At 39.0% G+C, this 22,644-nt stretch overlaps 1 protein-coding gene across 1 annotated transcript in view; it reads left to right on the top strand.

The window, feature by feature from the left end:
* The first annotated feature begins 5,130 nt into the window (after positions 1–5,130).
* LOC118635912 (vascular endothelial growth factor receptor kdr-like) overlaps positions 5,131–22,644 on the top strand; it is a 143,440-nt gene continuing 125,926 nt past the window's right edge. Inside the window, exons 1-5 of the mRNA XM_036270957.1 lie at positions 5,131–5,153; positions 12,200–12,359; positions 13,140–13,276; positions 13,632–13,809; positions 21,180–21,297. Of these exons, the coding sequence (XP_036126850.1) occupies positions 12,293–12,359; positions 13,140–13,276; positions 13,632–13,809; positions 21,180–21,297 (500 nt within the window). The 5' untranslated portion in view covers positions 5,131–5,153; positions 12,200–12,292. The remainder of the gene's footprint in view (positions 5,154–12,199; positions 12,360–13,139; positions 13,277–13,631; positions 13,810–21,179; positions 21,298–22,644) is intronic.

The following is a 22,644-nucleotide window of genomic DNA, read 5'->3' on the forward strand; positions in this document are numbered from 1 at the left end:
GTGTGCCTTTCAGCAACCTCATTGGTAAGTCAGGAAAAGCATTATCTTAATTTCTTAAAAACAAGTGGAGGACCATAACTTGCCCCAAATCTCTGAGTTATGAAAGCTAAGACATCCAGTGTATTTTGTTTAGTGCTATGTATATGCTTTGGAGTATTTATTATCTCTTTTTAATATGATATCTTGAGATGTTTCTTCTTTGTTTCTTTAATTTTAATTTTGAAATAATTTCATGCTCACTGAAAAACTGCAACATTAGTAAAAATAATCTCTATATAATCTTTTTTAGCTTCTTGAAATGCTGGCATTTTAACAATCAGAGTAAAATGGTAAAAATCAATAAATTAACATAGGTTTAATACTACTTGTATACCTATTCAATTTTCACCAATTGTCCTATTAATATCCCTTACCTGGTCCAGGACCCCACATCAGATTTGGTTGTCAGGTCTCCTTATTCTCTTCTAATCTGTGACAGCTTCTCACTCTTTCCATCTTTTCTGACCTTGACATTTTTTAAGAGTACAAGCCAGTTATTTCATATAATCTCCATTAAATTTTTTCCTAATATTGCTTCATGATTAAATTCAGTTGATATCTTTTTTCAGGATATCAAGAAGTGATGTTGTCTTACTAACAGTCTCACGGTGTCTATTCTATTACTGATGATACTAAATTTGATCATTTAGTTAAGGATTTTTGCCAGTCTTTTCCACTGTAAAGTTACGATTTTCCCTTTTGTAATTAATAAGTAAGTAGACATTTTTACTAACAAGTAAACTAAGGCATGTAGATGTTTAGTCACCTACCCAAGGGTACACAGGTAGAAAGTGGTAGAAGGTCTCCTCTCTAAAGCTTGTAACTATCCTCCTCTTCCTCTATATTCACATTGCCTCCTGAAAGATGCCAGGTCTGCCTCTTAAGGGCTTTGCCATGCTGGATTTAGCTTTATTCTGTCCCTCTTAGCTTGTTGGAGTTAGGAGAATCACAAGCTTTGTGACAGCCTTTTCCTATTTTGGGGGTTGAGCTAGTTAGCCACTGAAACGGATGTGATGGGAATTCTCTTTCTCTGGTTCCAGGATCACCACCTGATCTGATAAGGGGTATGGAACCTTCAGAACCCTGGTTCCCTTTCCCTCTCCTTCCACCATCCGTTTTTATTTACCATATTGTTTAATGACTCACTACCTTGGAAAGGCTTATTGATAGAGAATAAGTGATCTTGTTACCTAATTCTGGAAAAAAATAATCATATATAAAGAGATTCCGCTCTTATGTCGAGGGTATGGTAATGATGAGGGTGATCATCCTAAACCTTTTGGTGTCTCTCATTACTTAAAAACCACTCTGGATGTTTTCTATACAAATTGGAAAAATTCTTGCAAAAATCAATTGTAAGGTTTTTCGGTGTCTTTCATCACTCCTGTCTTTTATATCACTCCTAAATCATGATACAGAGAACTCCTTCTGAAGTCTCAGATTATGAACAGTTTTATTATTTGCGATGAGAAAAAACAGGGACTTTCAGGTCCAAATAAATAAGCCAAGAGAAAAGAGCTGGAATGAAGTAGAAAAGAATGGGTTGAAGTATGAAGGAGAAGACAGGTTTTAAGAGCAGGGCATTTCTATCTCAGAAACAGGTTCTATAATTTTTATAATAGGAGAAAGCAAATGAGAATCTTTTAATATTTGATGTGACCAAACACTTGTAGGGGTTATTCATATCTTTTTTTTTTTTTTTTTTGGCACAGCATTGCTAAGAAAAATCGGAAGGAAGGAAAATAATTGATTGAGCACCCACTGTTGTAAAGTTCCTACACATATGTTATCTTATTTAACTTTCACTGTGAATCTATGAGTAGATATTAATTTCCTCAGGAACAATGAATAACAAAGGAACTTGAACAGGGGCTTAAGACACAAGAACAATGAATAACAAGAGATACTAGAATTGGGAGCCTGAAGAGAGACGGGAAAATTAAATTATAAAATGTGAAGTCAAATTTTGCAAGTAAGGGCCTTAAGACTCCACTCTCCAACTCTAATAAGTAAGAAACTAGAGCTAGAGTGAATATTGTGGTTACCAAATCTCCTTGTTGGTGAATTGTCTGATATATAATTCAGCATCTAGTCTGCAACTTTGGGACCTCAATTTAAATATATTTTCTTATGTCCTTTCCTGTATCAAAAGCACATCATGTACCCTCTAGACACCTCAGTTTCCTCATTTGGAAATATCTCTACTACTACCACTACTGGTTGTAGTACCTCCTAATACCTTATACCAATGGTAATTTTCACTCAATCAACAAATATTTATTATCTGCCAGGTACCATAAACTGTGTTTGACAGGTGCTGGTGGTAATTGCAGCAGTAGTTGGACATGTCTTACACTGCTAACTGTTCCTTGTGCTGGGTATAGCTATTGAATCTCATGTCTTCTTATCTTCATACCTTAGATTTTCCTGTCCCTTGAACCCATGAGCTGTCGGGGAAAACTGTCTCTACTTCATGTGAGACCTGTTGGTAGGGGTTACCAAATGGAGAGTTTTTTGAGGGCTTCCACCCTGTTTCTGGCCAGCATCTTACAACTCCATAGAAGTTGCTGTCACAGAGGCTGATCAACTGGGGAAGCTGGCTCTACAATTTAATTAAACAACAATCTGTTGCAAATTTCCCACACTAGACTCACAAGAAAAAGAAAATATTAGAGCTGAGGGGTTTTAGAAATCTCATCAAAGCTTCTAACTTCCCTTTGATTTACAATTTTGAGTATGTGAAATGTAGAGTTTATTCTTGTATTATTATTTATTAATTACTGTATTATTTTCCATACTAGCAACTATTAACCTACTTTTGCCCTGCCAAGTATTTTTAACTTTCTGAGGAACCTTCATAGTGACGGCAACAATTTACAATCCCACCAAAAGTGCACAAGTGTTCTTTGTTTCCACATTCTTGCCAACACTTTTTATTTGTTGACTTTTTGATAATAACTGTTTTGACAGGTATGAGGTGATTTTGATTTGAATTTTTCTAATTGGTAATTGTAAGCCTCTTTTCATATGTCTGTTGGCTGTCTGCATGTCTTTGGAAAATTGCCTGCTCAGGTCCTCTGCCCATTTTTTAATTGTGTTTGTTTCTATGTATTAGAAAAACTGCTATGACTCATAGTCTTGCTGGGGTGGCCTACTGCAGTGGATGTCCTGTGGGACCCACTGGTTTCTTCGATCCCCTGAGCTGGTTGTTCAAGGAATGTCTACTGTGTGGGTTATGTGGGCGCTCGTGTTGTAATTGGGTCTTGATTGCTTTTGTCCTGTTTGTGTGGGGCTCTGCCCTCAGCCTGGCTGACTGTGAGGCTTAGCTCTGACCATGTCATGCAAGTTGTTGTACTGATGCTGATAAAACAAAACAAGACAAAATAAGACCAAATCAAAGATAACAAAAGCAAAAAAACCTACCACCACCAATGAAAACAACAACAGAAAAAAAGAATAAGAAAAGAATAAAGAGACTAAATAAAAAAACAATAAAATATAAGAGGCAAAAGTAATTAGAAAAGGAAAAAGAATATATCAAAGGATAGAATGAAAATAAAAAATAAAAATTTAAAAAAGTAATAATAAATAAAATAAAATATAGACTAGAAAAATGGAAAAATTGAATAAAAAAAGGAAAGGAAACACCAAATAACAAAAAAAAGAGAGAAATAAGAGACATGAAAGAAAAAATAAAAATGAAATAGTAAAAATAAAGAAATGATTTTTAAAAAGCAGAGCTCATCTCAGCAGATTTTAGTGCCTACTGTGATCACCCTTTGGATATTGCTGCTTGGGGAGGTCGCTAGATAATGCTCTGATGTTGTTTGAAGCTGGCCATTTGGTGTGCTGGTCCTGGGCCTCCCATGAGGTCCTCTGGTGGAAGCCAATGTTAGTCACTGTCCCTGCTTGGCTCTCTATAGCCTTTCCAAAGCTTGGTAAGGCAGAGTCCCAAGTAGTCTGGTGGGCAGGACCTTCAGAGCCCAGAGGCTGGGTCTGCCTTGGTTCTCACACCTTGAATGTTCCTGCTTTGGGCTGCTCTCCCTTCCCCCATGGAACTGCACTCAGCCAGGTTTTCTGGTACCCTCTCTACATCTCCTCCTATCTTTCCTCTGTATTCCCTCTTCTCAACATTTCAGATCAGCTACACTTCAACTGGTCTTTCAACCTGATTGCTCTGCAGCTTAGGTCCAAGTCCAGTCTGGTGTTGGGAGCAAAAGAATAGAGCTTCCACCTAGTCTGAAGCCATCCTTGAAACTGATATAAGTATGTTCTATTCTCAGATTGACATTCTTCTTGCTTACCATATGTAAAGTACCTACACTGAAGTGCCCATATAGATTTGTTGATTGGGTCTGAGATCTCCTGTGGAAAGATAGAGTAGATGCAACTTGAGAATGCTTGTAGTCATTCAAGTGCATTTTCATTTATAAAAAGACAGTAGTGATTTGATTTTTGTGTGTATAGGAGATATAGTATTCAAATAAATAAGTATCCTTGATGTACAAATATAATATGCCTAACCCATTAATCAGTATGGATATTAGCTTAAGTGGTTTTGACAATCATTATGTGCAGGGAACCTATATGATTCTAAAACAATTTACATGGATAAGAAGTAAAGATTTTAGATGACAGAAAATTTGATAAGTGTCAGAAACACGATCATGTAGAGGAAAAACTTGTCTTATACCATTTGACCCAAAAGGTAAAATTAGTGGAATGGATTTCTCTCTCAGATTTTTACGAACAGACTAGTGTTCTTTCCTGGTGCTTGTGAAAACAAAATATTTTGGCCTAGGAGTTAGGAGACCTGGTTCCAAGTCCTGACTATATCTCTTTGTTGAGTTATTTTCCTTCTCTGAACCTTAATTTCTCCTTGTATAAAGTTACAGAACTAAATATGATCTCCAAGTATCATATAAACACTATGGACTCTTTTCCTGATGACAATACCAATCCTGGTGTGATTTCTCATCCCTGCAGATGACAACCAGATCTTTGTACAGACCTACCATGATATGCCACTGGTGATCACTGTGTTTACTGGAACCCAAGAGGTGGTTGTGCCATGCCGGGTCACTTCTCCTGATGTCAATGTCAAGCTTCAGTTGGTACGTTGCATTATTGGGGTCTCAGATCGAGGATTTGCTGTAATCTGGATTATGAAAGATAAAGAGAGTAGGGGACAGTATTTCAGTCTCATTTCTGGTACTTGCTCCAGCTATGTCATATCTGCCTCTTTGGAGCAACGAATGGAAGCAGACATACTACCATTTACCTTGGACCAGTGTCACCACAAGAGGTTTATAAAAACTAGCAGGAAAGACTACTGATGTTTAGATGTCCTGAAAGCCTCATGTGGACTATATGTAAAAGTAGTCCATGTCCAGATCTCTGTGGCCAAAGTGATTGTTTTTCTTAAATAGAGAGAAAATGGTGGATAATTCTCAGATAAATACACAAGGAGAAGAGAGGGAGGGGAAATCCACCCACCAAACTTGATTAGTTAAGTCAATCTTGGTGATAAATGGAGTAACATTTATCCCCTGTAGATCAGCTTTACATCCACCAAAGCCCTCAGCATTCATAGTTGCATAATATTACTACAAATTTAAAAATGGTATATCGCCTCCTTAGAGCTGCACACTTAACTACTCTGTAAAGTGGATAGAACTGGTTTATTATTTCCATTTTACATATGAGAGATCTTAGGCTTAGGAAAAAACTTGCTTATGATCTATATTTCATTAAGTGTCACAGTCCAAAGTAAAAGTCAGGTATTCAGATTCCCTTCCAAATGTTCCCGCTATTCCTTGTGCCCTTCTTTGGGGTGGAAAGCTACCTCTACTCCTCTCCTGGATGCACTGTTATTTTGCACCCAAGCCCTTTCTCATTTTCTGTGAACCTCCCACAGAAGCAGGCAAAGATCATTTCACTTTATTTCCATAGAGGGAGTGTCAGCGTTTTCCCAATGTCTCCTGTCAGTGCAGCTGTGAAAGTTGAGAGGTGGGTCATCCAGGAAATTGTGTCTGGTAGCAACAACTGATGTAGTATAGGAAGATGCAAAAGCCCATAGGCTGGATAATTTAACCTGTAACAAATTCCACAAGACCTTGGAGTCCATTAGGTAGTTCCTGAAGAACACACTATCCTGATTAGTAAACCCCATCTTTCCAAGATTATCTGCCCCTAAGGTTGTTATAAAGTTCATTATACTCTCAGAGGAGCAGTCCTCAGAACCAAGCTGTGATCCTCCCTCCACTGAGCCACCAGCTACAACTCTTCTTTGGGATGTTCTATCAGTTCTTTCTAAAGGGAAAAACAAGGTGCTCCTTATCTTTGGGACTTGGTCCAGAAAGAAGCAGTGGTGTACAGGGATGGGTGGAGCCAGGAGGATGCAGTCTGCTGTACAGTTTATGTTCTTGGCTGGCCACCTCATCCTTCCTCTACCTAGTACAGGGAGGGTATACTGGTGCACTCACCAGGCCTCTCTTTCCTCTTTCACAGGCTAGCCTCCACTAGGGCTTGGAATCACTGAATCTTTTTTCTGCTAAAAGGAAGCAATAGGTAGGGAAGGGACTGAGATGTCTGATTTCAAACATCCTTTTCTAAAATTAAACCCTACTAGGTAGCCAATTTACCTCTAGAGAATGTGTCAGGATATGAGAGTAGAGGCATAACCAGGATTTTCTTTTTCCTAAGGCCTCAGCTGCTTTAATTAGAGTAGGCAATCTCATGGTATCCAGAATTCTAATCCTTCCACTAAAAGGGGATTTAAAGACACCAACCCATAATATTTCACTTCCTTTTCTAATTACCAACATTTTCCACAGTTCAAGTTAGCTTCTTTATTATGTCATTGTATTCTGAAAAAAAAATTCAACTTACTTGTTCTTCAAATGCAAAAGACCCTACCTCAACCCTTAAAAATCGCTTTCATCCTGAAGCTTGTCAACTATGATCTCAGAGGTGGATTAAAGGGGTGCCCCTAAAGAAGATAACACAGGTTTATTTTCCTACTACACTGTAAATAGCTCTTGAGCTGGTCTCTAGAATCAGACCAGTTTCCTTAAACCCACAGAAAGAGAGAAATTCTGGACTAAGAATGAGGAAACCTGTAGTTCAGGTTGGATAATGAACCTTAACCAGTTAGGAGATTGAATGTGGCGTATGCCTTGTAAAATGCAATAAGTGGTATAGGTGAAAGTACTGTATAATCATGATCATTAGGACTGGAATTAGACTTCTTGTCTGTGTATTTCCTACTTCATGCTCTGCCTTTACAAGACCCACATATGTGTTTGCATTCCCTTTCTTGCATTTAAGTTTCATTATTGGATTTCAGTGACACTCAACAAGTGGAGGAGAGAGAATAGTGCCCATTTTCCTAAATTGTAGCTTCAGCAGAAGTGAACTTTAGTTAAAAGCAAGCCAACAATATATTCAAGGAGTTTACTCAATGGTAACAGTAACTAAAACCAACTTCATGAAGGAATAAAACAGAACTCATTCTGAGGTCAAATTCAATATAAATTGCTTCAGTCCAACACATTTAACAAGTCTACTCTGTGCCAAACATTGCCCAAATATAGTAATAGCAAATTACCATAAAAATTACCACAAAGTGAGTGGCTTAAAACGATAGTAATATATTCTCTCATGGGTCTGGAAGCCAGAAGTTTGAAATCAAAGTGTTGGCAGGGATATGTTCCCGCTGAAGCCTCTATAAGAGAATCTTTCCTTGCCTGTTCCAGTGTCTGGTGGCTGCACACATTCCATGGCTTGACGCAGTGTAACACTGGTCTCTGCCTCTGTCTTTACATGGCCTTCTCCCTTCTGTCTCTATGTATGTCTTCTCTTATTCTGTCTTTTATAAGGACACATATCATTGGATTTGGGGCCTAGACAAATCTAGACAAATCTCAAGATCCGTAAGTTAATTATATCTAAAAATATTCCTTTTATAAGTAACATCTCATTCACAAGTCTAAATAGATACATCTTTTTTGGGGGGAAGGGGTCACTGTTCAACCCACTATAGGCCATTACCAGCGCCACGTACTCTGCTGAGAGCTTTACTTGCATTATATCATTTAAAATTCACAATTGATGTTTCTGGGGTTCAATTCCTGACTTCCAAGTAGTGTGGTATCTGTATGTGTGTGTGCGTGTTGTAAGAAGACTTCGTACTGTTATTAATAATTTGTTCGTCTACATGCTCTATTAGATATCTGTATGTACCAGACACAGTGGAAGTGTAGAGGAGGAAGAGACTACTTGCCTGATTCAGTCTTTACTGAGGAGCTAAACTGGTGACAAGCTGGGTCCTGAAAAATAAGTAGAAGCACATTAGGTGGATAATTGGGCAAAGAACACAAATAGAGGTATGAAAACATGAAGGAGTATCCAAAATTACTGGTTGAAAGTGACAGAAATCCAATGAAACCTAACACACTAGAATTGGTTTAGGTAAAATGGAAAGTGTATTTCAAAAGGAAGAGCATGGCTAAACCTCAGGGACATGTATTCAGTAACACCTCCTCTATTGAATACCACAAAGTGGATGTGGTTATCTACAGTACATTAAGTCTTTATTGCCAGAGAAGAACTGAGATGCATTCCCTCTCTGATCCCAAATTAGAAAATAATCACAGGGAAGAGTTTTGATTGTCCTACCTAAAATCTGATGTCCACTTATAGACCAGTCACTGGGGCCAAAGAGGAAGGATTAGTATAAAAATGGTAGTTGTCATACAAACTACATAGTTAAAGGATATATTTGTGTAGTGGTGAGAAGAATGTCAGGGCTGGTTAGTAGGAAGGGATAGAGACACAAATAAGGGAAGGGTCTTATTCTGAGCAATTGTGTCTAATATGGATAATGAAGTGTCTACTATAGATTTAAAAAATCTAATTTAGAATGGTAGGGAAGGGCATTACAGAGAGATTCTGGAGGTGGTTTTTTAACTTGGCGCTATTGACATGTAGTGTCAGATAATTTTCTTGTTGGGTGGGGAGTCTCCTGTGCATTGTGGGGTGCTTGACAGCATTCCTGGCTTCTACCCACTAGATGCCAGTTGCAAACCCTGCCCCCAAGTTGTGACAACCAAAAATGTTTCCAGACATTGCCAAATGACCTCTGAGGAGCCAAATCCTTCCCCCTGCCCTTCATTGAGAACCACTAACCTATAAGATTAATTAAATAAATGAGTTGCTTTCTTAGGACTGAGGCTTTAGTTGGTCAAACGGAAAGAGAATTAAAACACAGAGTCTTTATATCAACTCTGCAATAAGATTGTGGAATATTTTCATATCCTACTGTTACTCTAAATTTTTGTGACACTGAATTTCCACATAAGCATGCAGTAAACTCAAGGTTATTTACTCTCCTTGATTATTGAGTTCAGCTACTTTCTCAGCCTTTTGTAATTTATTGCATATGTTATTTGCGTTTTCTTTATTTTTGGCTGTTGTTTTTTTAATTGTCAGATTCTCTGGGGGCAATAGTGTTATTTAGGTTATGAGGTTATGGTGAAATTACTAATGATGTAAGAGCTTCTCAAAGGGGCCCAACCTTTAAGATTCTGGTAAAAAAATGATTTTTGAAAAATGATTTTAAATGTTTTAAGAGTTAATACCTAAAAAGCTAAAAAGCATGAAACTAAAAAAAAAAAAGTGATAAATTTTCAACCCTAGGTTTTGTGTTATTAGACAAAAGGTGATGACCTCATCCTGAGGTTAAAATTCTGCAGATTATCACACTAAGTGAAATAAACCCATCAGAGAAAGATAAATACCATAAGATCTCACTTATATGTGGAATGTAAATGAACAAAATAAACTGATGAACAAAATTGAAACAGAGGCATCAATACACAAACTAGATTAACAGCTGTCAGGGGAGGTGGTAGGGGGACTGGATGAAAGTAGGTGAAGGGGTCAGCCAAAGAACATATATGCATAATCCACAGAGGATGGCCATGGAAAAGGGAGGGTGAGGGCTGGGTGGAGATGAGCAAAGGGGGTGGGGATGGGGACATCTGTACTAGTGTCAACAATAAAAAATAAAGTTAAAAAGAAAAACATAAGGAGGCTCTGAGTAGATCTTGTTGCATAAGAATAATAGAATTGAACTATGAGTCAAAAAGAGATAGAACCTTATTGTTAGACCTTGGAATCTAATTTTCTACCTGATACAAAAATTACTTTATAGCATCCTAGATAAATAGTCATTTAGCTCTTGTTTCAGTATTGTCAATGACAGAGAAGTCACCATCTGATGGAACCAAAATATTCATCACTGTCTTTTCCACTTATTGGTCCCCTTTTTACCTTCTGTTATACACCAAAGCTTAATTCTTCTCTCAAGTTTCCAAGTAAGAGTTCTTCAAATACTAGAAAAAGAGCCACCACACCCCAACTAATTGTTAAACCCACCTACCACTTCCATCCTCAAATGTTCTCTTTTGTCAGGCTAAAATTGTCCTTTTTCTTAAACTATTCCTTATATCACAAGTCTTCCAGGACCTTCATAGTTCTTATCATCCTCCTCTGACCATGCTTCAATCTGTAAAGATCCTCCTTAAAATATAAGGTCCATTCTCATACACCAGTGGATATACATTAGTATATTCTTGCTGTGATGGACTTTGGCAAATTATATCAAGTCCCTGGAAAATGTTTGTACAATTTGACTCTGTAATTATGCATCTAAGTATCTTGTCCAGTGAATGAGCAAAGATTTAAATATAAAGATATTTATTGCCACATTATTTAACATAACAAAACAGGCCGTTTTGGCTCAGCAGTTAGAGCATCAGCCTGCAGTCCAGAGACCCAGGTTCAGTTCCCGCTAAGGGCATGTACCTCGGTTGCAGTTTGTCCCCAGCCCTGGTTGGGTTGTGCCGGTGGCAGCCACTCGATGTGTCCCTTTCACGTTGATGTTTCTCTCACTCTCTCACCCTCCCACTCTATCTGAACAAAAAAAAATCAGGAAAATGTCCTCAGGTGAGGATAAAAAAAAATAATAATAATAAAATAAAATAACAAAACAAAAACTTATTATAACATAAAAGGACGGTTAAATAAATAATAGCATAACCAATATTATACTGCCATTAAAATTGTTTATGAAGAGTTTTTAATAATACGAGAACATGCTAATGATATAATATAAAATAGAAAAAACATGATAAAATATATATACTTTATAAGTGTAGCTATGTAATAATGTATACATACATAGAAAAAGGACTGTAAGTAAATATGTTTTATTGTTCCTAGTGGCTATTTCTAGGTTATAGGTCATTATTATTGTTGTTTTTTCTCTACTTTCTTCAATACTTAAAAAAAATGTTCACAATTGGTATGCATTACTTTTATATCAATCAAAGGAAGATTTAGTAATCCAGATAGAGTAAGCACTCAGTCTGTAGTGTTTGCAGCTAGATCCCTAGTGCCTAGCACAGAGTACATATTGTTAAATATTAAATGTTTGAGTAAATAAATGAAAGTACCAGCTACAAATGGACTTCATGTGGGGCCACTAAGTTTCTTAAAGCCTTTTTCAAATGTTCTAACCTGAGGCAGAAAGGGCCACCCAGTTATAGAATGTCCGTAAATATCAGGAGCCCTGATGAGCAGATGTGGACCAGGGAACCTGACAGCTGCAGTTCTCTCACATATCTTAGAAAGAAGGCCCGATGAATCTTAGCATAACCTTTTAGGCTCTACATATCTTCAATAGAAGAGATTGAAGCCTTCATATTCAATCCAATAATAAGCAATCAGTTGAGCAAGGTGTCCCCTATGAACTTCATCTGTAAAATGAGAATAACATTAATACCGACCTCATAAGGTTGTTGTAAAGATGAAAGCAGCTAATACAGTGCCTGGCACATAGTAAGTGTTGGGTAAGTGTTTATTAGTATAATTATTATTTGTTGAGTGTCTAGCTAAGCCCAGCACTGTGCTAATCTCTCAGAAGAATACAAAGATTAACCTCACAGACTGAGTTTTGAGGAAGCTTGGATGGGAGAGGGGAAGGACAGGCCACTCCTCTCTGTGGCTTCAAAGCAGATGGTTTGGGCATGATACTGTTGATTGGCCAGAACTTTACATTTTTGTCTTCCTATGTCCTCCTTTCCTTGCCCCACAGTTACACCCTCCCACATTTACCTATGTAAGCCAAAACTGGGATCCTCGGAAAGGCTTCACTGTGACCCGACCCTCTTACCACTTCTACAGCAGCATGCTCCAATGCATTGCCGAAGTTAATGGGAAGACACACAGGTCATTCTATCTCCCACAGCGTCTGGGTATGTGATCTTGTGCTTTTAGGTTAGGAAATGGAATCCTGGTGTTTCTGGTAATCACCTCCTGTTTGTATAAACCTTACTTCAGCTATAATCTCTTCCATATTACTTAATAACTATGGATTCTAAGCTTTTATTTTTAGAACTGTATGTATCTCAATAGAAAAAATCCAGACTAACTCCTGCTACTTTACTCTCTTTGACTGTTTCTAGTTGCCTGATCAATTGATCTATAAAATCAATAGTTTATGTTTCTAGCAATAAATACTCAGCTTTTATTAGGTTACCCTTGCAAAACTATGAAGTGATGGTACATATTGTCGCTAATTAATAGACACCTTGGAACTTTATATCACTGCTGACCTTGTATAGAAGTGAAGATGGACTTCTAACTCAGGGAAGTTCAGAGAATTCAGAAATATAGTAGAACTAGCAATAGAAGGGCTTAATAGCTTTAGATCAGCAGGAGGAAAAATTTCCTGATAGTTTATTAAAATGGGTATACGATTGCCTAAGCAGGATTGCAGAATCCTTTCCACTGACAAACCTCAAGAACTAGAAAGATAAGCCTTGCCATCACCACCAAGCCTCTTGATGTAGTTTATATAAAACCTTATCTAGTGGTTTTTGAATCATGGAATCTTCTGGTTTGGTTTTGAGTTCACATTTCCCATCTAAGAAAGGGAATGAAAACTTGAGAATGCTGAGAAATACTTCATAACCCATATTTTTGTCTCTTGCCTTCTCTGTCAGTGTTATCATTCCATCTGATATATTTTCCAGAAACCAAGAGAGAAAATATCTCTATCAGATACAACCACCAGAGACTTCTAATGGGAGAGACCCTTTTCCTACAATGTGTTGCAGAGACCACGTTCAATGGACGAATCAAACTGAACTGGGTATTCAATCGGCAAGATGTAAGGACAGTGTCCCTGCTCCAAATATTCACAAATCTGCCCACATCCTCTCTTTCTGCCATTTTCATTCAGTTCCTACTTTGGGTCAAGAACTCGGCAAAGTGCTCCGCAGATTAACAAAGTTGAATAATAAGCAGCTTCTTCATTTAAGGAAGCCATTCTTGTGGGGGACTTGCATTTCATTTTGCACCATATCATGGTTCATTAGTTACACACGTAATGTAATAGAAATGCAGGAAAAGTTTAAGCTCTTCATAGGGATTTTCTCTGGCTTCCTGTCGAGCTGTGACAAGTTGCGTATCTAGGAGTGCTCAATAATCTCAAATGAAATTCTTTTCTCTTTCTCACCCCACAGTCCAAGACAACACCCAGGTGCTGTGAAATTAAAAGAAAATTGTACCAAGGATCTCCTGTGTACAAGAGCTATAGTAACTTGACCATTTGGAATGTAACAATGGAAGACAAGGGTTTGTACATTTGCAGGGAAGACAACAATTCTGCCCTGCAAGCCAACATCACCATCGTAGTGTACAGTACGTAAAACTTTTATTCCTGACTCTTCCCTGAGGGCTGGCCTGCCTATTCTCTTCCCACTATATATAAGGAATCACTCAGACATATCTTAATTTTTTCTTCCAGTATTATCATCTCTAAGGCATACAGTCTCAGTGCTTTGGTGTTTAAACCAGAAAAGCTAGCAAATGTCAGGTAGCCCCCTTGCTGTTCTTTCACTGTGGTGTGGGGATTGTATGCTGGGGAGAATTGTAATTTAACTTACCTGCTTTTACATCTTGTTGGCTCGTCACAGATGTATGTTTTAGGAACTTAGGGTGAAGTAGCTCATTAGTATTTTGGCCCATGTAAAGAATAGATTCTTGCCCTGGCAGTTTTTCTCAGTGGTTAGAGCGTCAGTCTGTGGACCAGAGAGTCCTGGGTTTGGTTCCCGCTAAGGGCACGTACCTCGGTTGCAGTTTGTCCCCAGCCCTGGTTGGTCGTGTGGGTGGCAGCCACTCGATGTGTCCCTTTCATGTGGATGTCTCTCTCTCTATATCTTCTCCCCTCTCTCCCTCCCGCTCTGTCTGAAGATAAATGCAAAAATGTTTTCGGGTGAGGATAAAAAAAGAAAAGAATAGATGCTTGAATCCTCTATCTTCTTTGCCAGTTTTCTGTGTGATCTTGCATAACTTGCTGCACCTCCCTGGGTTTCATTTTTCTCATCTATCTATCATCATCGTTTTTACATGATCATAATATAATGTTTGAGAGTGCTTCTAGCTTGTTTTTCTGATATCAATGTGACTGTAGATTTCCTAGTGAAAAGAATTAAGTAAACTTCAGTTTAACCTGATTACCTTGTATTTGTAAAGCTCTTTTCTTACAAAGACACATATACATACATACACATATATACATGTATACACTAACACATGCTCACACAAGCACATTGATACCCATATTCATCCTAGCACAGTTATATAGACATACTTAATATTGACATGTATACATAAAAACCTTAAGCCACAGATACTAATATCTATCCACCCACAAATACTTAAAAATACAAACATACATAGTCTGGGTTTATTCTGTAGTAAAAATTATAACCACTTAAGTTTAGTTCAACATTTTGCATTCCGGTTTATAAGGTAACCTACTTTAGTTTTCTCAGCTTCTGGGTTCCATATAGCCACTGGTATCAGCTGGGTTGCCTTTAGTTTCAAGCAAGAGGAAACCTGACTAAAAATAGCTGAAACAATAAGGACAATTATCTCATACTACAAAGAGCCCGAAGGTTTACTTAGTGGATGATCAATGTCCTCCAGAAGCCAGGTTCCTTCCCGTTTTACTCTGACACTCTCATTATCTTCAAAGTACCCCTCATGTTTCCACAGTCCCAGACCCCATATGCAAATGACAGTGCCTTACAAGCAGAAAAAAAGTGAAAATCTCACAACTTGTATCTCTTTTTGACTTTTAAAAATCTTTCCCAGAGTTTCCCTAGCTAAATTCTCCTTTTGTTTTATTGTTCATAAATATATTCCTGTCCATGTCTAAATAATTACCTGATAAGGAATAAGACCAAAATGATTGACCTACTTAGGTGGTTCTCAACTCATGGGCAGTACTGCCTCTTGGGGGTATTGAAAATGCATGAGGGGGCATTTTTTCTTTGTCAAAATAGCTGGGGGTTACTAATGATATTGATTGGACAGAGGAAACATTATGAACATTTGTCAAAGTTCAGGACAGTATTGGACAACAAAGAATTATCTCTTTAAAATTAAACAGGTACACATGAAAAATGAAATTAGACCACTAACTTACATCATACACAAGAGTAAGCTCAAAATAGATAAAATACTTAAATTTAAGTTGCAAAACCATAAAAATTCTAGAAGAAAACATAGGCAATAAAATCTCAGACATCTCATGTAGCAGTATTTTTACTGCTACATAACTTAGGGCAAGGAAAATAAAGGAAAAATAAACAGAAGGGACTATATCACACTAAAAAGCTTCTACACAGCCAAAGAAACCATCAACAAAATGAAAAGGGAACCTATTGTATGGGAAAACATATTTGCCAATGATACATCTGGTAAGGGATTAATTTCCAGAATATAAAGTACTCATACAATTCAACAAGAGGAAGATAAACAATCCAATTTAAATCATGAGTAAAGGGCTCTGGTACCCACTGAGTCCACCCCTTGAGTGTGTTGCTTGTGGAGGTGGTTGGGTTGTGGTGCTTTGACATAGTCTGAAGCTGTCCACTTGGTGTGCTGGCTCTGGGGCCTCCCAGGAGGTGGAGGCCAAGGTTAGCCACTGCCTGTGTTCCACCTGGGGCCACTAGGCATAAATTACATAGCGATCTATGGATGGCTGCTTCTTGTGCTGGGCTTGGAGGTGCTCAGGAGAGGCCAAGCTGTGAACCAAGGCTGGCTGCTGCTAGTGCTGGGCCTAAGGCCATTTAATGAGAGGTATGAGGCTTTTGAGGCCAGAAGCTGCTTGTTTGAGAGATTTTAGGAAAATCCAAAGCATGAGCCAACACAGGCCAATCCTATGGTAAAGCCACTGGAAACAGCTTGCGTGGCCCTGAAAGTTTGGTGGGGCAGGGCCTCAGGGAATCAGCAGGGTGGGGCAACCAGTGAGCCAGGTTGCTGGAGTCCCAGATATGGTACCCATTTGTGGGCGCTATCGGGGAAGGGCTCACCAAAGAAACAATGGCCTCCACCAGCACATCTGTCTGGAAGGAAGCTGCCTCTCCAGTTCTTGCCCTCATACCAAACAACTCACTCAGTGTTTCTTGTATGTCTCTCATGCTTTTCAAGCTGCCTCCCCCAGAGTGAGCCCAGAGTGAGTGAGTCCGAGTAAGTCTGTGTATGGGCCCTTTAAGAGGAGCTGCCGGGGACTGCAGAGGCCTCAGCTTCCCTCAGCCTCAGTTTCCGCTGGTTTTTATAGCCAGAAGTTATGGGGACTTCTCTTCCTGGCACTGGAACACTGAGCTGGGGACCCTGATGTGGGATGGGGACTCCTCACTCCTCAGGGAGGACCTTCCCAGCTGAGGTGTCTCTCCTGATTTTTATCTGCCACACATGGGTGTGGGACCAGCTCTTCTATGCCTCCAGCCTTCCTACCAGTCTCAATGTGGCCTCTTCTTTAATTTTTTCATTGTAAGACTTCCATTCAGCTCAGTTTCAGGCAGTTCTGAATGATGGTTGTTCTGTAGTTTAGTTGTAATTTTGATGTGGTTGTGGGAAGAGGTGAGTACTGCATTAACCTACATTGCCATCTTGACCCAAGCCCTGCTGAAGTAAGTCTAGCTCTGTGTGGTGGGCCCCTGCACAGCTGGTCCTCCAAGGTAGTCAGAGGACAGTGATCAGTGGGCAAAGCTAGTTCTTGCAGCTGATCAGCCTGAGTAAATTTCTCCCATTAACTACCAACAGCAATCAAGACTCAATTACAACAGAAGGGTGTTCAGTCCACATGAGGACTGCACCTCAAGGGCCCAGCTGGGGTGATCAGAGAGGCTGTGCCACTGGACCCTACAGGATACCTACTACAACAGGCCACCCTACCAAGCCTAGGAGATATAGCAGCTCTATCTAATACAAAGAAACAAACACAGGGAAGCAGCCAAAATAAGGAGACAAAGAGGCATGTCCCAAATGAAAGAAAAGAATAAAACTCCAGGAAGAAAACTAAATGTAATGGAGATAAGGAATCTAACAAATGCAGAGTTCGAAACACTGGTTATAAGGATGCTCTAGGAACTTATTGAGGACATCAAGAGCATAATAAAGGTCTATTCAGAAACCAAGGATGCACTAACTGAAATAAAGAATAATTTATAGGGTATCAACAATAGAGTAGGTGAAGCTGAGAATCAAACCATCAATTTGGAATATAAGGAAGCAAAAAAACACCCAGTCAGAACAGCAAAAAGATAAAATAATCCAATACAATGTGAGTAGTGTAAAGAGCCTCTGGGACCACTTCAAGCATACCAACTTTTGCATCATGGGGGTGCTGGAAGGAGAAGAGAGAGAACAAGAAATTGAAGACATATTTGAAAAAATAATGACAGAAAACTCCCCTAACTTGTACCACAGCTTTTTGATCCATTTGTCTACTAATGGACATTTGGGCTGTTTCCAGATCTTAGCTATTGTAAATAGTGCTGCTACGAACATGGGAGTACATGTATTCTTTCTGATTGGTGTTTCAGGCTTCTTAGGGTATATTCCTAGAAGAATATACTAGGTCAAATGGGTCAAATGGCAGTTCAATTTTTAGATTTTTGAAGTAACACCATATTGTTTTCCATAGTGGCTACACCAGTCTGCATTCCCACCAGCAATGTACTAGAGTCCCCTTTTCCCCACACCCTTGCCAACACTTGTTGTTTGATGACTTGTTGATGGCAGCCATTCTGACAGATGTGAGGTGATACCTCGTTGTTTTAATTTGCATGTCTCTGATGATTAGTGATATTGAGCATTTCTTCATATCTTTCTTAGCCATTTGTATGTTCTATTTGGAGAGGTGTCTATTTAGTGCCTGTGCCCATTTTTTAATAGGGTTCGTTGTCTTCCTTTTGTTGAGCTGTATGAGCACTCTATATATAATGGAAATTAACCCCTTGTCTAATATATCATTGGCAATTATGCTCTCCCATACAGTGGGTTGCCTTTCCATTTTGATGATTGTATCTTTTTTGCTGTGCATAAGCTTTTGAGTTTAATGTAGTCCCATGTTCAATTTCTCCTTTGTTTCTGTTGCCTTAGGTGATATATCAGTGAAAATTCTGCTGCGTATGATGTCCGAGATTTTGTTGCCTACATTTTCTTCTAGGATTTTTATGGATTCATGAGTCACATTTAAGTCCTTTATCCATTTTGAGTTTATTCTTGTGTAGGGTGTAAGTTGGTGGTCTAGTTTCATTTTTTTGCATGTAGTTGTCCAATTTTCCCAACGCCATTTATTAAAGAGGCTGTCTTTACTCCACCGTATGCTCTTGCCACCTTTGTCAAATGTTAATTGACGATATTGCCTTGGGTCCATTACTGGGTTCTCTGTTCTGTTCCACTGGTCTATATGCCTGTTCTTGTGCCAGTACCAGGCTGTTTTGATTACAGTGGCTTTGTAGTATAACCTGAAATCTGGTAATGTGATCCCTCCAACTTTGTTCTTCTTTTTCAAGATTGCTGTGGCTATTCGAGGTCTTTTTTGGTTCCATATGAACTTTTGAAGTATTTGTTCTAGTTCTGTGAAGTATGTCATTGGTATTTTGATGGGGATTGCATTGAATCTATAGATTGCTTTGGGTATATGGACATTTTAATGATGATAATTCTTTCTATCTATGGACAAGGTATGTGCTTCCACTTTTTTATATCTTCCTCTATTTTCTTTTTTCAATGACCTGTAGTTTTCTGCGAATAGATCCTTTATTTCTTTGGCGAAGTTTATTCCTAGGTATCTTAATTTTTTTGCTGTCATGGTAAATGGGATTGATTTTTTAGTTTCTCTTTCTGTGAGTTCATCATTGTTGTATAAGAATGCCATCGATTTTTTTGATGTTAATTTTGTATCCTGCTACTTTGCCAAATTCATTTATTAAGTCTAGTAGATTTTTGATGGAGTCTTTGGGGTTTTCTATGTATAATATCATGTCATCTGTGAATAATGACAGTTTCACTTCCTCCTTTCCAATTTGGATCCCTTTTATTTTTTCTTTCTGTCTGATTACTGTGGCTAAGACTTCTAGTACTATGTTAAGTAAGAGTGGCAAAAGTGGGCATCCTTGTCTTGTTCCTGTTCTTATGGGAAATGCTTTTAGTTTTTGCCCATTGAATATGATGTTGGCTGTAGGTCTCTCATATATGGCTTTTATTATGTAAGATACGATCCCGCTATTCCCAGATTGCTGAGCGTTTTTATCAGAAATGGGTGCTGGATTTTGTGGAATGCTTTTTCAGCGTCTATTGATATGATCATATGATTTTAATCTTTTATTTTGTTTATGCGGTGTATCACATTTACTGATTTGCAAATATTGTACCAGCCTTGCATCCCTGGGATGAATCGCACTTGGTTATGGTGAATAATTTTTTTGATGTATTGCTGGATTCGATTTGCTAGTATTTTGTTCAGGATTTTGGCTTCTATGTTCATCAGGGATATTGGCCTGTAGTTTTCTTTTTTTGTAGTGTCTTTTTCTGGTTTTGGAATTAGAATTATGCTGACCTTATAAAATGAGTTTGGAAGTCTTCCTTCTTTTTGAATTTTCTGGAATAGTTTGAGGAAAATGGGTGTTAGTTCTTCTTTGAATGTTTGGTAAAACTGCCCCGTGAAGCTGTCCGGGCCTGGGCTTTTGTTTGTTGCTCCCTCTACTGTGTTTGGATGAGCCTGGGTGGGCCTGAGTTAAACACCATTGTCAAGTCTTACTTTCCTGGGTAGATTTGCAAGTCCAGGAAAGGTTCAGTTATCCTCTAGCTTTTTCCTGGAGGCTAGTACTCTCAGTTACTCAGTGCCTTGGAATGTAGCCCTGGTGTTCTGCATAAGAGGATTTCCAGAGGGTGGGATAGATGCTGGTTGTTAATGAGCCTCGATTTGCATTTCTTTGCCTCACCTGGGAAAGGCTGAATCTCGGGGGGGGGGGGGGGGGTGAGGGGTGGCTGCTGCTTTTCCCCACAGCTCGGGGAAGGAGCACAGTGGCCAGTGTCCTTTGTGGCCACGACTTAGCAAAAATTCTGAGTGCCCTCCATATCCCAGGTGTTCCCACAGAGTTCCAGCCCAGTCTACCCTCCCTCTGCCATAGCTCCCAGGTGAGCGGCTGTGGCTATTTTAGCTTTCTGTCCCTGCTCTCTGCGCTGTGGAGCAGGCTTGGTCTTTATTCCCCAAGGGCGCTGCTCATAGCTAAGACTGCTGCTGTCCTTGGGCTCCAAGCCGGCCACCCTCTCATGCCTCTGCAGATCCTACCAGTGTCCCTGGTTATATGGCCCTGTCCTGCTGCTTTTCTGTTGCTTTTTTCCAAGGATTTGTCTTTATTTTAGTTGTAATTCCTGTTTGGTCCTGGGAGATCGTCTGTGTAGCTTCTATTCACTCTGCCTCCATTTTCACATCCAATACTGTCAACTATTAAAAAAAAAAGAATTAAAAAATCAATAAACATCCTTGGTTGAAGATAAAAAAAATAAAATAAAAATGAAAAAAAGATGTATCCCTTTAAATATGCCAGCAGTGCCTCTCTGCAATCGATACTGAGAACGCCAGCTTATGACAATCAAGATTTACTCCTCTGGTTCTGGGAAGGATGTGAGTGATAATGGGAAGGATGAAAAACACTGGGATTCAGTGAAACTTTCTTCCTCTGACTTCACCCCTGTTCTACTTCCAGAGAAACCATTCCTCAATGTGTACTACAAGAGAAGCCGTGTGTACGAGGTGACAGCTGGACAAAGTATGCTCAGAATGGGAGTAAGAGTGGATGCTTTCCCTCGCCCCAATGTGACCTGGTAAGTAGTGTCTTCTATCCTGCATGTTTCTGTTTCCTGGAGTATCTTAATTCCCACCCTTAAGACATGTTCCTTCAATACATCCTTACTAAGGGTCAGTCACACAGCAGACCCTGGGTAGGTAGTGAGGACTCAGAAATATACTCTAACCCCAACCCTATCCTAAGGGCACCGACAGCCTCAGGATCTAGTGCTTCATCTTCTCCCCCACAAGTTTCTTTGCTTGTTTCTGCTTTCTTTTATTGATCTCTTATTTATTTTGGAAAAATCAGTTTTCTACTCTGAAAAGAGAGGAGGAGATAAGCTGGGAAGATACCAAGGCCGTTGTAGAATTTCACAATCTCAGATTTGGAAGGAGTCTTGAAGGTGATCTTACTCAGTCTAATAGAGGTCCTTGGAGGATAAGTAATACAATAGAAAGAATATGGGATTTTGAGCCAGACAACCTGTGTTCCAATTTTAGTCCAAGTTACTAAGCAAGTTACTTATGCAGTTTCTTTTTTTTTTTGACTATTAAAGTATATAATTTATTATTTTTTAATTAGTAGACATTTTTAGCAGTTTTAGTTTACAGAAAATTTGACTGGTAAGTACAGAGAGATCCTCTATCGCCCCTCACCACCTCCCATCTTTCCCTACTATTAACATCTTGCATTAGTGTGGTACATTTGTTTTTTTGTTTTTTGTTTTTTTTTAGAGAGAGAGAGAGAGAGAGAGAGAGAGAGAAACATCGACGTGAAAGAGACACATTGAGTGGCTGCCACCTGCATGACCCAACCAGGGTCGGGGACAAACTGCAACCGAGGTACGTGCCCTTAGCGGGAGCTGAACCCGGGTCTTTCTGGACCACAGGCTGATGCTCTAACCACTGAGCCAAACCAGCCAGGGCTAGTGTGGTACATTTGTTACAACTGATGAGCTAATGGCGATACGTTATTTATAACTGAAGTTCATAGTTTACATTAGGGTTCACTATATCATACATTCTATGGGTTTTGGCAAATGTTTATTTATCCATTCAACTACTGAAGGACATCATGGTTGCTTCCAAATTTAAGCAATTATGAATAAAGCTGCTATAAACATTCATGTGCACGTCTTTGTGTGGACAGTTTTCAACCCATTTGGGTAAATACCAAGGAGTGTGATTGCTGGATGGTATAAGACTATGTGCAGTTTTCTAAGAAACTAGCAAACTGTTTTTCAAAGTGGCTGTACCATTTTGCATTCCCACCAGCAGTGAACAAGAGTTCCCGTTACTCTACATTCTCTCCAACATTTGGTGTTGCCAATATTTTGGACTTTTGCAATTCTAATAGGTGTGTAGTAGTATCTCATTGTTGTTTT

Source organism: Molossus molossus, unplaced genomic scaffold (assembly GCF_014108415.1).
Source record: "Molossus molossus isolate mMolMol1 unplaced genomic scaffold, mMolMol1.p scaffold_m16_p_2, whole genome shotgun sequence".
NCBI classification, from domain to species: Eukaryota; Metazoa; Chordata; class Mammalia; order Chiroptera; family Molossidae; genus Molossus; species Molossus molossus.